Consider the following 18,020-nt stretch of genomic DNA (forward strand, 5'->3'; position numbering starts at 1 on the left):
AAGGCAGGCAGTGGAACCACTGAGCTAAATACCCAGCCCTAAACAAATGTATTTTAAAAATGTATTGAAAGAAAAAATTTGTCTCCAAACATAGCAAACTACAATCTACCTTGGTTTGTAAACAAACTGCAATCTAAGGAGTATATTCTTGTAAGAAGTAGCTGAATCTCAGTAGCCCAGGTTCAGTCAATCACAGGTTGCTGGCTGACAAGACCACGCCCATTAAAAGTAGGGGCTGGGGGTTTAGCTCAGTGGCACCGTGCCTGCCTCACAAGAGCAAGGTCCTGAGTTCAAGCCCTGGTACAGCAAAAAAAAAGGAATTTAAAGGAAATACTGTGCTGTACCCAGTCAAGTTGGTTTCGCATGCCATTTCCTTTTCCTGTCTATAAATACTGTCTTCCCACAATCCTGGGGTGTCATAGGGGTTGAGGGCCACTCTGAATCTGTCCTGGTTCTAAGTACTGCCTGAATTAGTCTTTCCTCAAACTCTGCTAGAATTAATTTGTCTAAAGTTTTCTCTTAACACCCGCATGGTCGCCTTTGCTTGCACTCAACCTCTTTTCCTCTCAGTGTATAAAGACACTAGAAAGTGTCCCATATTTTCAAAAACTTTGCCCTATAATTCCCACCTGACTTCTCTATTTTTTAATAGTCTTCTTGGGGACTGGCTCATTCATAGTGTCTAGTGTGTGGTGGAATTCAGCAACTGTTTTTTCAATAAAAGAGTAACCAAATAAATATTAATATAACAGTATCTGTTATATCTTTCAGTTATTCTAATTGTTAGATTTAAGAAAGAAAAATTTTCTTTCCAAGATCGAGAATAGAAAACTGAGAATGATAAACTCTTACTGTATGATGAGAACTGTTAAGTATAGTCACATGACACCTACATTTTGGTGAAAGACAAACTCCACATACAGAGGTGGTTCCATAGATTACAATAGTGCTAGAGAATTCCTATCATTTAGTGATGCTGTAGCCTTCCTAATGTCATAGCGTGACACACCACTCACGTAATTGTGGTGCTGGAAGGGTGGGCAAATCTCCTATGGTGCCAGCTGTACAAAAGGGTAGTACATTAGTTAACTCGGGTCCATGCCTGTAGTTCCAGTTACTTGGGAAGCTGAGCCAGGAGGATCACGAACCCAGCAGTTCAAGACCAGCGTTGGCAACAAAGTGAGACGTATCTCAAAAAGAACAAAACCAGGGGAAAAAAGCGGATAGCACAGACAATTATGTACAGTACATAATAATTAATAATGATAAGTGACTCCACTATTGGTTTATATGTTTACTACATTTTCTATTGTTATTTTTCTATTTATATAAAAAACTTACTGTAAAACACTATGCGACATTATACCGGAGCGGCCTCACACACCTGGTGTTTATAGCATCTCTCAGTGCCATCAACAGGCCACCCTTAGCGACTGACCACCGCGGTCTGGGTAAGCAGGCGCTGACGTTCACCAGTGAAGGAACTGGCTAACCCCGTTAGCTGACAGATACAGGAAAGGGGTGCGAGGAGCTCTTGCAACAGGAGCTGCTATCTGCCAGGCCCAACCAAACCCCTGCATCTCGGAACCTCAGCAATCAGCAGAGCCCCGAGGACCGTCTCACTTGGAGGACTTAAGAGGGACGAAGACAGGGTTAAAAGTCCCTGGCTGGGGGCACCCCTTACGGCCTTAACCCGGACCAGCCTGGACGTCCCACAATCCACAAGTACTCTACAACCTGGCTGAGCACGGCGAGGAGGGGAGAGGCGGCCAAGAGCCTCTCTTTCGCCTTTCGGCCGCAGCCTCCCGCCCAGCCCCCAGAGGAATCCAGGGGCCGGGGGCGGGGCCGGGCCGGGCAGATTCTTTCTGTGTCCGTTCGGTTGGGTGGGAACTCAGCAGTTCGGGCCTCCGGGAGTGAGGTCCTCTGGGGGTGTTGGACTGAGTGGGACTGTTCGCCAGGCCTCGCCCAGCCTCGCAGGCTGCCAGGACAAAGTCACACCCCAGCTCTGCTGAGAGCAATTGGCTCAGTCCACAGCACGAGGACCATGCCCGTGACGCGGGGTTATTGGGACATCCGCGGGGTGAGCGAGGGAGGAAGGCGCAGGGCTGGAACAGCCTGGCAGCCGGGGTAGGGGCGGGATAAAGCAGATGAATCCTTTTCAGACTTTCTGGAGGCCTCTGCCTGTCCTGTTAGCGCCCAGGAGCTCACAGATGTGCAAACTTGTTTGTGTGTGTGCGCGCGGTTGCCTGTGAGATTGTTAGGAGGAGGGTGGGGGGCTCACTTGAAGGAGATGTCTCACAGTCAGGATCCCTCCATCTGGAAGACACAGACACCCGCTACGAGGAGAAGAGATACCCCATGGGGGATGGTAATGGCACCTTCCTGCTCAGACCCCTGCCCATCCTGATGATTGGTGCCCAGCAGCCCATGCCCTGGCCACCTGTTGCTCACCTTAGCAGACTCTTCCAGCTGGCCCTAGAGCCTGCCCCTTTCAGAAATCTCTCTGAAGTTGCAGTTTTGTCAACGAAGGGCAGACACCAAGAGTGGAGCGTCCATTCCTCTCTGTCTGTAGATGGGTCAGATCCTCCTTAGCACTTTTCTAAACCTTTTGTAAGCCATAGTCCTGTTGGGTCCACAGCACACTTACAAGCACACTTTACCTTGTAGCAGACTCAGTGGCTAAGATTCTAGATCCACTGTCTCAGGTTCTAGCCCCTGACTCCTTGGGAGAGTACCATATTTTCGCTTCATCTTCACCAAAGCTCCCGACTGTGACAGAAGCCAGTGGCTGAATGTGAAGTTCAAGCTGGGCCTGGACTTTCCCAATGTAGGTGAGGGAATAGGGTGGTTTGGGGAAAGTAAAGTCATTCCTACCTTGTCTCCTTTCCTTGCTTAGAGGTTTCAGAATTAGTGCTCCTGCTCAGCTACCCTCCTTCTTCATGTCTGCCCTGTCTTTCTAGGATGGTGGTGGCAAAGTGCCAGCCAGAACATACAGACAGCTAGTCCAGGAGAATGGAAGATGTTCCCAGAAGTTTAGGAGGCAAAGTGTACAGTTTTGTTTTTAATGCCAGCGGGTCAGTCTGGGACTTCACAAAGAGACTGGACCCTTCCCCCCCCGCCCCCCGTTTGGGGTTGAGCAGGGCAGGTTATACTCTCAGGAGAGGGGCTGGCTTGCAGGAGTCGAGCACTTTGCATTGGTTACATATAGCACAAGTCATCTGGGCCCAGCAAATTCACCGGTTATCAGATAGTACAGACAGCAAGCTCAGCACAGAGCCACATCCCATTTACATTTGGCGGCAATAAAAGTAATAAAACTGAGAACAAAGAAAGTTCCTGAGATGCTTGAGAAGAAGTGTCCAGAAGCCCAGACACATTGAGGGAACGGGGGAAAACTTTTTCGCCAGTAAGTCTGGCTTTAACTGCAGAGAAACACGTTCCCTGTTCAGTGTCTGAGTTCATTTGTTCATTCTATAGCATATGTACGCAGGGCTTGCCACGGGCAGACGCACTGAGTGTGTCGTGTCTGCCGTAACTCAGGGAAGGGATGCTGGGACCTGGTTTCCCAACTGACTTTTCCTGGTTGTCCATGCAGCTGCCCTTCTTAATTGATAGGACCCACAAGCTCACCCAGAGCAATGCCATCCTGCGCTACATTGCCTAAAAGCACAACATGTATGAGTAGGGCTGGTGGCTGGGTGTGGAGGCACATGGCCATCTCTCTGGGCATGGCTGGGTGAGATGCTGAGGGGGAGTCTCTGTTGTGTGGGCTGCAGATGGGGAGACAGAAGAGGAGAAGATTCATGTGGACATTTTTCAGCTGGCCACAATTTGCTATAGCCCAGACTTTGTGAGTCATCTCTTGCCCGCACTGGGCTGGGCCCAGTAGTATTGAGATTATGAATTAGGACTCTTGGATTCCCATCCGTGTGGTCCCTTATTTCTATTTTGAACTCCTTCAAGCTGTGTACATTCCAAATCATCCCCTATGCTGCCACCAGTGTTCCTCATAATACCAAACTGTATTCAGTGAATCCTCTTAGTCAATTCCCACCAATCTTAGGGTATAGTCCAGACTCCCCATGGTGGACATTCAGTTTCCACAGAGTGTAGTCTGTGTTCACAGTATCCTCCAACTTTTACCTCTGGATTGGGCCTTCTCCCACCTGTTCCATGCCATCTGCCTACTCATAAGTGCACATACTGAGCCTATGAGAAAAAGAAGCACAAGGTGAAGGGCTGTCATGGAACCTTTGGGTTCCAACCTTTGCCCACTTGTTTCGTGGTGCTTTCCCTTCCCACAAGCATGAATCAGCAAGTTATCTTAATAGCTCAGGGTCATCCAGGGCACCTCTGTTCCTCTCCATCCTTTCTGTCTCAAATACTCCTCAGCTTGATAGAAAAAAACCCTAAAATATGTATTCTGTTCTTCTGGAACCTACCAGGAAGAACTATCATCTTATTTCCTAGGGTTTTTTTTGCACTTATTCCTTTTTAAAAAATTCTATATAACATCTGAGTCCAAAGCCTGCCAAGTGCTCAGGGCACTCATATCTTATACCCATAGAAGGGAGTTTGGACATGAGTGGTGATAGTGTACCATGTCTTTCTCTCAGAAGGATGGGGTCAGGTACCAAGTAGGAGTCTAATAGACTCTGATACATGAAATCAAAACCTGGCCACTGACCCAGTTCTGGTCTCAGGGAAGATAGCTCCTCAACCCTGGCCAGCTGGGGCCATGCATAGAACGAGCAAGGCTTGGCCTCTCTGCCAAAGAGCTTGTGTCTGAGAGTGGTGACTACTGTTTTCTGCTTTAGGAGAGACTGAGGCCAGACTTCCTGGAACAACTCCCTGGAAAAATGAAGCTCTTCTCTGAGTTCCTGGGAAAACAGCAATGGTTCGTTGGTGACAAGGTAAAATGGAAAGAATTGAAAGTTGTCATTCTTTCCAGGTTACAGAATTTTTAGCACACTCGTTCTTGGCTCTGTGCAGATCACCTTTGTGGATTCCTCGCTTATGATATCCTTGACCTGCACTGTGTGTTTGACCCCAAGTGTCTAGAGGCCTTCCCGAACCTGAAGGACTTCATTGCTCGCTTTGAGGTGATGCCTCTCATCCTCCTAACTCTTGGCTGTCAACTTTCCTTCCCTTCTCTCTTTCATGATGCTTTCTTAGTGCTTGAGCTGAAATGAGCATTTATTGAGCACTGGATTTGTGCCAGGACCTACGCTCATGTCTTACAGCCATTGTGTGAAATTTATCATTACAACATTCCTTTAAGGCTGGTAGAATTACTGGCCCCATTGCACAGATAAGGGAACGGAGACTGTAGAGAGTACATCATTTGCTCAGGGTCCCAGCACCAGTTCAGGCTGCACTAGCTCCCTGTTGGCATCTGCCTTCTAAGGGCAGTGGGCAGTGACTCTCTCTGCTTTGTGCCCAAAGGAAAAGCCCGAGGCCCTTGTGCTGCTTGGATTTCAAGCTCAGCACTCTGGAAAGCGAGAGAACATGTGAGGAGTGTGTGTACAGCTGGCATTAGGAGGGCAGGGGCGAGGCTAGATGATGTGAAAAATCAAGACACAGACAACATGACACTTGACTTTCAGAGTTCTTTGCTCAATCAGATCCCAGAATGGAGAAGCACTAAAACCCCAGGTTATAGTTGTTGCTGGATTAAGTACTCATTGGAGTACCCCTGTGGGAGGATTTTATGTTGAATTTTTGGGTAGCAGTTGTCCTGTTTCTACCCTTTTAACATTTTCCTTCTCCTCTCTAAGATCTCAAGTGTTCCCTTTGTGTAATGGAATCCTACCCTCATTTTCACTGGTCTTCTCTATATGAGGCTCAGTTAGGCCCAGGGACACATGTAGTGATCACCCTCCCCCCCCCCACTATCCTGGGACTGAGTGTAGCAGAAAACAGCAGGCATGCCAGACTGAGGTGTGCCCACCACTCCCGAGGTGCTGAGGAGCATAGCCTGGACCTCACTTTGTAGCTGATTATGCGTCCCCCAGAGTCCACTTCTTTGTAACCTACAAAGCCTACTTTATTAGAGATTTGGGAATTTGAGATTTTAGTGCAGCAGGTTTTTCAGCCTGGAATCTTCTTTCTTTCCCCTTCCTGTCTAGCGAAGTGTTTCTCAGCTAGTTTCCATCAGCTGTGGTTCTGATCCAGGGTGTGTGGCATAGGGATTATGGAAGACCTGGCTTGACCACGGAGTGGCAGGAAGGGCAGGGCAGAGCTGAGGGCTGCAGCCTGAGGCCAGTGTGGCCTTGATCCCTTGGGTGCAGAAAGCCCAGGATGACATTGAACCCTTTAGAAATGATCTGGGGAGGTACTCTCCTTTTCAGAAGGCCCACTGCACACCTGAATTTCATGCCACGTAGCCTTCTTTATCAGTGCTGGAGGTGTGGTAGGTAGGTCCACAGTGAGATTGGGTTCAGGTACCAGGTGGAGAAATTTGGGCTTTCTGTTTCAGGGCATTGAGTAAGGGCTGCATGTGCTTTCTGGGCTTTGTCTATACACTTTCATCCAGGTTTTGCTGGGTCACTTGGGGAGATCTGGGATCAGTTCCAAACTGTCCTTTTGTCCTATTAGGTCCCTTCTCTGTGTGCAAACTCAGGTAAGAAAGAGCCTGCCTGTGAAAAAGACAGTTTGTGCAGAAAGGGAATGACAGGTCCTTCTGTGGGGACAGCAGGAGGTGGGTACAGCAGAGAAAGCACAGAAATGGAGAGAAAGAGCAGGCTGCATCTAGACCTGTCCCACTTCTTAGCGGTGTGAACATGAGAGTCATTTAACCTCTCTCTACCACAGCAGACTGTGAGCTCGTGCTTTGTTTCTCCTACTTGCAGGGCTTTAAGGAGATCTCTGCCTACATGAAGTCCAGCTGCTTCCTCCCAACACCTTTATATACAAAGATGGCATGTGGGGCAACAAGTAGGGCATTGAAAGGGCAGGAGATGGGAGTGAGGAGCTCATTCTCTTCTTACTGCCAAGGCCCAGCCTGACCATCTTGCCTGTTGGTGACTGTGTCTTCTCTGAGGAGCTGGGTTGGAACCCTCTCCTTGGAGCTTGGGCATGCCCCAGTCTAGAAGACTAGTTTTGCTTGGTGGGCAACCCTGTGCCCCGGTGAGATCCCTGACTTGAATGACCAGTACTGCCTGGTGTGCAGGCCTGTTCTCCAGTGTGGCAGCTGCCCCAGCCCTGCCCGATCCCCAGTGAAGTCTGACCCACACTTGCTCTGTGTCCTGTCTTATGGCTCCCAGCTCTCAGGACCGCCCTGTTGAGGTGTTGGGGTGTTCTTTGTTCCTTGTCCACAGCAAGGGCTGGGTGGATGTGGATGCGTATGGGGCTCTGCTTGGTCAGGCAGGGTACGAGGTCATTAACGTCACTGCTGTCCCTATCCATATCCCTCTGTTGCTCACCCTGGGATCCCTACAGTGGGGTGCTCCTTCCAAGCCAGGTGTCCTCATTCATGTGGCAGTGTGCAGTGCTGCCACAGGCCATGTGCAGCCGTGTGTCATGCTTCAGAGAGGTGTGGGCTGCTGGGAAGGGGCTGAGTAGTCCACAGGTAGACCCCTTCTGTCACTGTCTTAGTTACTTTTGTTGCTGAGACAAAATACTTGAAACCCAACGTTAATTGGCTGGCTCCAAGGCAGGGTGGCATGGCAGAGGGGCATCACAGAGGAGAAACAGTTCATGGCAGAAGACAGCAAAAGCAGCAAGCAACAAGCAATAAGTGACGACCCTCTTTCTGTCTTCTATATTCTATCCAGGCTACCTGTCCTTAGGGAGAGTCGCACTCACACCCTTGGTGGGACACCCTGAATCCTACCCAGAACTATGGCAAACCAGACAGTGGCCTACTTTAGTAATCACACACCTTTGATCTTAGCATCAAACACTTAATCTCAGCGTCACACACTCTCGACCCAGCCACCTCTGCAAAGCCCCACCTATGACCACATGAGGCTTTGGGGAGACATCTAGACTTAAGCCATAACAGTTACCTTCTCTCTGAAGCTTTCCCTGATCTGGACATCCTTCTTCTGTGTGTGTAGGACACTTCCCTATAAACATATCTACTACATTGCTATTGGTACCGGGGATCGAACTTTTTTTTTTTCCTCAGTACCAGAGATTGAACTTGGGACCTTGCACTTGCAAGGCAGGCACGGTGCCACTGAGCTAAATCCCCAGCTCAGGTACTGTACTTTTTTTTACACAACTTAATTATAAGTTCATCAAGAGGAGAATCCAGGATGTGGTGGACATTTTATCTCTGGCATGTATGACAGTGCCTGGCATAGGTCAATGTTCACGAAATTTGTAAACTTCAAACTTCCAGGGAAGCCTTGGAAAGATCCTATCCAGTCAGTGTTGGGACTTAGTGCTCTGAGAATAGTTATGTAAGTCCAAGGAGGTCCAGAATATGGTGTAGAAGATTTTATATAGGTGAGTATTGGAGTGGAATCTAAGCCAATAGCACCCTCTCTCTCTCTCTCTCTCTCTCTCTCTCTCTCTGGGTCTCTCTATCAGTTAAGAGGTTCCAGCTGCCCTTGGAAAAACATGACCTGAGATGCACAGGCTTGCTTTGCTTGGCTACAAGGCAGCAATTTCTGGGATGGCAGCAAGATCATGGATTGTGGCCTTGAATAGGCTGTGCCAAACCCTGTATGACAACAGGATTGATCTTCGGACTGCATGCATCCCTATGGTCACTGCCTACAGGTACCCCTGCAGTTAAAAAACAAGGGAGCAATGGGTAGGATGTTCAAGGTCACTGAAATAAATGATTAATTCAAAAGCCAAAAACTGATACGATGAAAGTTCAGGGAAGCTCAGAGTTTACGAAATTTATGGGTAAGATAAAAAATTTTAAAGACCAAATTTGTTAAATTTTAACTTGAAGACAGATGAGGTAAAAATAAAAAGGAAAAAGGTAGTAATAGTAGTGATGCAGATAAAAGTTATGTAGAGAGAATAAAAATATTAAACCAGACTACAAGAGATAGGGATCTTGAACAGAGGTCAGCAAACATTTTCCATAGAGTTTGCAGGCTGCATGGTCTCTTGTAATTCCTCAACTCTGTCCTAGTGGTGAGGAAGGAGTGATAGACTGTATATAATGACTGGGCGGGGTGCTGCCCCAGTAGAACTTTATTTCCAAAAACAGGCCACTGCAACAAAGAGAAAACTAAATAAATGTTTGAAACCTGGATGAAGGACATGAACAAACATTTCTTTAGAGAAGATACACAAGTGGCTGATAAGCACATGAAAAACTGCTCAACGTCATCAGTCTTCAGAGATACTTACATCAAAAGTTCTAGGAAGCTGGGTGCTGTGGAGCACTCCTGTACCCTCAGCACTGAGGGAGGCTGAGGCAGGAGGATTGCAAGTTTGAGTCCCACCTGGGAAATGTAGTGATTCTTGTTTCAAAATTAAACAATAAATAGGCTGGAGATACAGCTCAATGTATAGTGCACCTGGGTTCTGTCCCAAGTATCACAAACAAAGTGAAACCCAAAAATCTACAAGGAGATTCCATCTTACTTCCACTAGTATGATTTCTGTTGAGACAAAACAGTGAGGCCCAACCCTTTCTGAGAAACACTATCCCCTTTTTCTTTGACACTGGAAAGACAGGGTGGTCTTACCCATCTGACTGCTGCCACACCCCTCTCCCTTACCTGACGACTAGGCTGCCCCAAGTGTGACCCAGGAGGGTAAAGGTTGGCTCTGGAGTCTTTCCACAGCCTCTGAGGTTACCCCACCAGCCGGCCTGTAGGCCCATGTCTGTCCCTGTGGCCCTGACAGGTGCAGGCTTGGCTGATGGCCACAGAGTGTGTCCTGGCCCTGCACCTACCCTGGTGGGTGCTGCCTCTTCCTCCCCGAGGAACACCTGAGGATGGGGCCTGACAGAATAAAGACTGGGGCTGAGTCCGCCACTGCTGTTATCCCTGCTGTTCCAAACCCTGTTGAGCCATGATCAGCATGGCCACAGTGCCTCCAAACTGTGGGAGGCAGCGGTAGTCACAACTTCAGGTCTGCCACTTTCCCTGAAAAGGTGGGAGCCGTCAATCAAGCAGCCGTTTCTCCCACATTTTGGCCTGGCTGTTAACATGACAGCCGAGGCTGTCTCTTAGCAACTCAGCAGCACTCTGGGGAACTGAGAACTCTGCTGCAGCCATGGCTGCATCTGACACCTGGAAACTTCACCTCTCCTTTGAAACCTGTTGACCCATGAGCACCCCAGATGATGACAATGGTGCCACCTGCCTGCTGGGAAGTACAGCCTGGACCTCACTTCCCAGCTAATCATGGTTCAACCAGTATCTACTTATTCAACCCCAATGTGCCTACTTTATTAGATGTTTGGGAATTGGAGACTTTAGTGCAACAGGGTTTTCAGCCTGGAATTTGCTTTCTTTTCCCACTCTGGCAAGTTATGCACTCTGTCTCAGCTAGTTCTCATCAGCTCTGTTTCTGGTCCAGGCAGAGTAGCCGTGGGGATTGTGCCAGAGCCGATAGACTGTTGAGAGGAAAGGAGGTGAAAGCTGTAGTCTGGGGCCACTTGGGCCTGGCTTGTTGGGTACAGGCAGTGGCAAATCTCTTTGGACCCCTTGAAGTTATCTGTGTTCTCTCTGTCCTGGTATGGGCTCAACTGAGGGTCGTATGCCTACAGATGAAGTAGTTTGAGGCACAATGATACTGCACTCAGGTACGGTCGTGTCTTGTAAGGGTAAATTTTATCCAGGAGTTGTAAACTTACATAAATAAAAATTAGAGATGTAAGTTTAAAAGGAGGAACAAAATCATTTTATTGGAAAGAGGAGAGCAGTGAGGAGATAGACAGTTACCTTGTTGGAGCAAGGAAGGGAGCCCGGAGCTGGTGGGCGAGGGTCTTTGTTCTTAGCACCTTTTATTATTTGGGGAAAAAAGACTTGCTTTTCTGAAATTTGTTACAATTTGATGGGGGTGTTTCAGGCTCTGAGAACCCTGATTTGGCCACTGACCTGCTCCGTTGCCTATGTGCAAATTCTTGGGCAAGCTCATCTAGCCCTTCTTTGTCCTGCCCAGGTGCTACCTCTAAAACTTACGATAAGCCTCACATACAAGGTCAAGTTAGCAATTAGTAAAGTGATACGTGTACATTTAGTGCAGCGACATGGTGAAATACATATGCACAGGTGCAGGGGTGAGTATATATTTTATATACTCAGTGAGTTTTCTATAACCCAGCCCCTCCCCCCTTTGTCTCCTTTGTACTTAAGTAGAGAAAAAGCAATGGAGAAAAGCAAACTGGGCCCCTGGCACCAGGTGGGGCCAGGCTGCTTATCAGTTCTCTGTGCTTCTCTTGGTTGTTCTCTCTAGCAAAGGGTTTAACTCCTTCTAGTCAGGATTTGCCAGAAACCTCACTAAGGCTCTTACTTTTCCTTGACTGTCCCCCAACTTTCCCTACAGTACCACTTAGTGAACTTAGACTGTCAGCTTCCGAAGGACTGATGAGGACACTGCTCAGCCTTTCTTTGTGGGCCCTCCCGTGCCCTGTCCCTTTTCACACAGGATTTGCTGGCTCCCTGGGTGTGATGGGGCTCTCTTTCAACCTGCACTGACATGTTCTGGACCTTCGAGTTAGATCCCTCCTCTGTATGCAAACACAGGCCTGAAGGAAGTTCCTTGTATAAAAGAATATCTGTGCAGGGAGGGAGTGATGGGGTCTCCTGTAGGGAGAAGAAGACAAGTGCAGCAGAGAGAGTGCAGAGTTGGAGAGACAGAGCCAGGCTGCATCCAGCCTTGTCCCACTTACTAGCTTTGTGAGCATGAGGAAGTCACTTTACCTCCCTTCTTGATAACAGGTGAACACAGAATTAGTATTCCGGGGCTTTTGCGTGAATTTTCTAATCCTCTGTTATAATTTCTAGAGGGTATGGTATAAAGTGCAGAGTCTCCTAAGCAGTCACCCTTATAAGGTACACACTGGTTAAAGGAAATTGAATAGTTTCCTACCAGAGCTGGGACCTAAGCAGACTGTGACCTGAGTCCATGTGAAAAGATTCTTATCAGGGTCCTAATGTGTACCTTGAGTATACCTTTTCAAACTCCGAAGGAGCTGCACACCCAGCCTCCTGCTTTCCATTGCCCACTGGCAGGCCGATGATCTGTAACTACCTGAAGTCTAGCTGTTTTCTCCCAGGACTTGTGTTCCCTACACTGGCCATGTGGGACATCCAGTAGGGCCTTGAGAGGGTAGGAGGTGGCAATGAGGAGCCAGGACATTGTCTCCTACCCAGGGACCTGGAGAATCAGGGAGCCAGATTCCTGCAGTTCTGGAATTAACTTTTTTCCCCCCCAGTACCAGGGATTGAACTCAGGACCTTGAGCTTGCCAGGCAGGCACAATGCCACTGAACTACATCCCTGGACCCTGGAATGAACTTAGTGTACTTTTGCCTTTTCTTCTTAATAATAGCCCTTATTTTTTTCTGCATAAGGTGCTTCTCAATCATACTATTAAAACGTCTTAGCCTCCTCCAAAAATCACCAGAGTCTCCTTCCTAACATTGCTGTGCCCTGCATTAAAGCCAAGCTGACCATCCTGACCATCAGTACTTGTGTCTGCTTTGAGGAGCATGACTGGATCCCTCTCTGTGTAGCACAGCTTCATGCTCCCCAGCACCACGGTGCCTCGTATGCAGTCCTGGTCCTCAGTGAGGTCCCTGTTTCAGCTCTGCCAGACAGCAGCCAAGCCCAATCCACACTGTTCTGTCATATTCTCTCTTTCACTCAATTCGTCAGCTGTCACTGATACTACCAAAGGACTGGTCTGGAGGTGGCTGGGTTCATAGGGATTCTGGAGGGCTGGGAAGGGGTTTTAGCCTTCTTGGTTCCATTTCTGACACCCTCAGAGCAGGCAGCACCGGGAAGTTCTCTAGAGAATAAAGGACCCTTTATGTAGGCCTGTACCTCTCATTCATTCCTGCAGTGTCACTGAGGACTCCATGGTGAGGCAGGGCTGTGTGTCTCACTGACTAGGGGCCCCACTGGGTGGGAATCTCTAGCAGGGCAAGCCAGAATCCTTTTTGCTTTCCACATGTACGGTGTATCACATCTGTTGGGTCTCCAGGATCCTGTCTCTACTCAGTTTCTCAGATACCTTCAGGGCATCCTCTCCTGACTTGATGCATGCCTAGCATTGGGACCATCTTTCTTAGTTTAACCGTCTCTTCTGTGAAACTGTGAGTTAAATTTCTACTTTTACACTTGTTAATTGTTACTGTTTGTGCCTCTTCTCACTTGACAGATTACTGTCTGTGAATCTCCCTGTGTTCAGCTCTCTCTCTATTTAACCATTCTCAGCCTGTGATTTAGTCAATTCCCAGAGAACTCTTCATAGATGAGCCTGTGGCAGTCAAAACCTCCATTTGCTGCAGGGATAATGTAATGAGTTGTAGTTGTGTTCTGGGTTTCTATCACCTAATGGGATGCTTAATTTTATGGGTCAAATAGACTTCACTGAGGCCTCCCCAGATAGCTGGTAAGAGATTTTGTCGGGGTGCATGTGTGAGGCTGTTTCTAGAGGAGGTGAGCAGTTGAGTCAGTGGACTCATTAAAGAAGATCCACCCTCACCACTGGGGTTAGACATCATCCAATGGACAGGACCCCACTGGGACTAAAATTCAGAGGAAGGGTGAATTTGTTCTCCTCATGGGAGGGATGCCCATCATCTACACTGCACTCCTTGTTATCTGGCTTTCGTCCGGGACTTCCCCCAACATCCCTTAATGTCTACTCTGTATCTCCTCAGGCCAGCTGACTTGGTCTCTGTACACTGGAGGCTTCCTGACTTCTCCTAATTACAGAAGGTAGATTATGGGATTCTTCCACCTCTATGTTCTGTGAGTCAATCCCCATGGTAAATCATATATATATATATATATATCCATAAAAATGTCTATACTTTCTATAGATTCTGTTTCTTGGAGAACCCTGACCAGTACACAATATAAATAAATACACAAATTGATCACAATCAGTGAATAACATAACATAACATACTAGGACATATACATTTAATGGGAGGCTATTTCTATTTGAAATGAACTGGCAGAGATACTTTAAAATACAGTTCCAAGAAGAATGGAGGTTAAGCATCTTTGGAAGTTAAGATATCTCCCTTCCTCCTGGTAAATTTCCCTGTTCAGTGTCAATATTTTAAGGACTTCTGAAGGCACATCACTTGTTTGTCTGTATATTTTGCTGATTTCATGTCCATGAGGGTGTATGGGAGGCTTTTAAGGGTGGCCAAGCAGTGGGAAAGGAGCTGATGCTGTGTTGATTTCCACCACCGATTTCTATCACAATAGCAAGCGTTAGGTGCTTATATATTCCATTCTGGCTTTTCCAATAGTGGTATTAAATACAGAGGTGGCTCTAGTCAGGTCATTGTCATTTGGAGGTCACTTGAAGTTTGGGGTACACTCTTCTCAGTTATGGTTCATACCTTTCAAAAAGAAGTTCTGTTCCTCCTGTCTGGCCCTACCTCAGAAGCTCTTGAAGAATTACCACACAGGGGCTAGGCTCAGACTGCCTAGGCCTAGAACGGGGTACTGACTGTTTGGGAGGCCAGCCACTTGGCTACCACAGTCACACCCCTCCATACCCCGTACCCTGGAAGACAGGGCTGCCCAGAGTCTCCACCTGGTTACCCGATTCTCTGCTTAATTCTCTTTTTATCATTTCTATTCTGCACCCTGATGCCACAGGGGCTACCCTCAAGGTAAGATTGTTTCTAGGCCCCCTCTGCAGCACCCACCTCACCCACTAGTTTCCAGGAGAGCTAATATCTGCTCCAGTCTCCTTCCTGCTAGCCAGTTTTTCTAGGGCACTGTTTTTCCAATTGTAGCTTTTGACCCTCTTGTGGATCATAAAGTAGGGTTTTTAACTTGTGCCCGACTGCCAGTTTGGACAAATAGTTCTTTGTTGTGTGTGTGGGCAGGGTAGCAGGGATGTACATTGCAGGTGTTTAGTGGCAGACCTAACTTCTGCCTAGGCGATGCCAATAGCAATTCCCAGTTGTGACCATTGCCAAATATCCCCAGGGGGCCAAAATTGCCTTCTGTTTCAGATCAGTGTATTGGATGGAGAATCTCATTTTTAACAGTAGAGTAGAAGAATAATTAAATAATTAATAATGCAGAATGGTACTCATGCAAGCCAGATGAAAATTTTTAATAAAACTTTTATTTCAACTAGTAATATATGTAGGCATGTTCTGGAACATGTGATAAATGTACTTATTTTCTTTCCCACTTTTTATTTTAATATAAGACTGAGAAAATTTGCAAAATGAGTACAAGTCACTTCTGTATTCCTCAGCTGTCTACTGTGCTCACATTGCCCTTTTCCTCCATCCACCTCCCTCCCCACCTCCCCTTCCCCCTCCCCTCCCCGAATCTTTATGGCTGCTATGTATGAGTATGAAGGAGTTAGAACAAAACTATCTAGAATCAGCCATGGTTGATTTTGGATTCAGGGACAGAAGGGACAGGGATTTATAGTCATCCTCACTATATTTTCTTCTCAGGCTGGATCTTTCATGCCATTGTTGTGTGTACATTATGTCAATTTATGTAATATATTGGGAAAGCTTTGAAATTTCATTCACCCAATTTCTGAGACCTCACTGTCTTTTCCTGTTACTATTTGCCTTTATTATGCATTATTATTTCATTCAGATCTTATTTTCTTTGAACATATGTTTTGTTATCTTTGTGTTTTACCCACCTGTTTGCACTAAGCAGTGGGTTTAGCTATTTCAGCCTTTGTCAGTGGAAGTCCATGATGCTGAGTCCATGCATAGCCTGGCACCGTGGCCACTTTGTTCATAAGCCATGAGGAAATGACAAGGGTGGCTAAGAAAACAAGTTGACTGCTACCCACAAATAGGTCATCTTATTCACTATGTGATGATAACGATTATTTTGCAGTACTGGGGATTGGAGTCAGAACCTCCCCATAGAGTTACATCTCCAGCCCTTAAAAGATTAATTAATTATTAAACTTTTGAGGCAGAGTCCTCCTAAATTGTTAAGTAAGGAGATGGAGCTCAAACCCACAATCCTCCTGTCTCAGCCTCCCAGAGTGCTGGGATTACAGATGTGCATCTGGCTTCCACTTGATTATGACAGTGGTCTTCTGCTGAGGTAAAATTTGCATGGAACACATGTATCTTCACATCTTTCACTCATTTAAAGAAGTCTGTCTACATACCTCTTTCCCAAATGTCATTTTTGTTGTTGCAGTACTTGGCATTGAACCCACCACCGAGCTACATTACCAGCTTTTTATTATTTTTTAAATTTTAAAATAGCATCTAGGTATGTTGCCCGAGCTGGGCTTGAACTTGGGATATTCCTGCCTTGGCCTCCTACTAGCTGGAATTTCAGGGGTGTACCACATCACCTAGCTTTCCCCAAGTGTCTTTCTCAACAAATTTTCAATCATATTCCTTCCAAGTTCCTGACCAGCCAGCCAGATCATCAACTGCAGCCACTGCTGAGTCTTCAGTTTACCAATAGTATAGACCAACACTGAGCCTCCAAAATGGCACCATTCCCTGGACTTATTCGCCAGTGTCCCAGGGACAGGTTGATTATATTGGACCACTTTCATCAGTGAAGGGGCAGCACTTTGTCCTTACTGGAATAGATACTTATTCTGGGTACGAACTTGCCTTCCATCCATGTAATGTTTCTGCCAAAACTACCATCTTTGGACTTAATAGAATGTTTATGGGTTATCATGGTATTTCACACAGCATTGCTTTTGACCAAGAAATTTGCTTCATAGCCAGAGAAGTGCAGCACTGGTCCTACCATGTCCCTCAGCATCCTGAAGCAGCTGGCTTGAGGTGTTGGAAGGGCTTTTAATGATGCAGTTACAGTGCCAGCTAGCTGCCAATACCTTGCAGTGTTCTTCAGAAGTCTATGTGCTCTGAATAAGCAGCTGCATATAGTATTATTTCTCTGAGCTGTGACAAACCCATAGTGACCCACTAGCAGAATTTCTACTCCTTGTTCCTACAAATTTACACTGTGCTGGGCTAGAAGTCTTAGTTCCACAGAGATTGGGGCATGTGTGCTTCTACCAGGGGGCACAACAATGATTCCATTGAAATGGAAGTTAAGATCCCCCTAGGCATTTTGGGCTCCTCCTGGCTCTGAGTCAGTAGGCTAAGAAGGGAGTTATGGTGTTGGTAGGGGTGACTGATCCAGATTTGTTCCAATTTACCAGGGGAAAATTGGACTACTCTTAAACAACAGAGATAAAGAGGAGTATGTTTGAACTGTAGGAGATCCCGTAGGATATCACCTTGTATGACTGTGCCTTGTTATGAAGGTCAATGAGAAACTCCTATAACCTAATTGAGGCAGGATGAAAAATGACCCAGCTCCTTCAGGAATGAAGGGATGAGTTACTCCTCAAGATAAAAAATCAAGACAGGCTGAAGCACCCTTGGCCTTGGGGTATATAAAATAGGTAGTAGAAAGTAGTTAAAAGGGGTAATCAAAATATACAGTTAATGCTTAAATTAAAAAACTTATTAAAGTAAAAGACACATTACCATCAATCCCTCTTGAAACATTCCCCCTCACTCAAACATACTTAAATCATCATTCTTGTCACTCTCTCAAGTGGTTTCGGAAGGCCTCTTTTGTATCTTTATAAGATGTGATAAAAAATATGGTATATGTTGCTGCTAATTGTCATCCAACCAGAAGGCAGACTTGTAAAAACATTAAGGTGTGTCTTTGTTCACCTTCTTCACTAGATCTGGCACCATGTGAATTCTGGCTCTTCTTCAAATGCAAAATGAAAATGATAAGTAAACATTTTGAATCTGTTAAGAACATGAAGGCAGCCAAGACAGCAGAACAAAAGACATGAAAAAGAACTTCTAGAACTGCTTCAGAAAGTGACAAGAATCATAGAATAAGTGTGCTTGAAGTGAAGGT

The 18,020-nt window shown here is 46.6% G+C and overlaps 1 protein-coding gene and 1 long non-coding RNA gene across 2 annotated transcripts; both read left to right on the forward strand.

Annotated features, from left to right (window-relative positions):
- The first annotated feature begins 1,825 nt into the window (after positions 1-1,825).
- On the forward strand, positions 1,826-9,921 carry LOC101710709 (glutathione S-transferase Mu 4-like). Its single transcript, XM_087212641.1, is given in 9 exon segments — positions 1,826-2,080; positions 2,302-2,368; positions 2,763-2,827; positions 3,596-3,698; positions 3,777-3,850; positions 4,818-4,927; positions 5,006-5,102; positions 6,852-6,965; positions 9,820-9,921. Coding segments are annotated over 9 exon segments (768 nt in total). The 5' UTR covers positions 1,826-2,044.
- Positions 9,922-13,072: 3,151 nt separating this feature from the next.
- LOC106010114 (uncharacterized) lies at positions 13,073-18,018 on the forward strand. The gene is made up of 3 exons (XR_001184052.3): positions 13,073-13,240; positions 13,811-13,868; positions 17,837-18,018. It is a non-coding gene; the product is annotated as an uncharacterized LOC106010114 (long non-coding RNA).
- Positions 18,019-18,020: the final 2 nt, after the last annotated feature.

Source organism: Heterocephalus glaber, unplaced genomic scaffold, assembly GCF_053883595.1.
Source record: "Heterocephalus glaber isolate CG9 unplaced genomic scaffold, H.glaber_assembly_v1.0 deba00001442, whole genome shotgun sequence".
NCBI lineage: Eukaryota > Metazoa > Chordata > Mammalia > Rodentia > Bathyergidae > Heterocephalus > Heterocephalus glaber.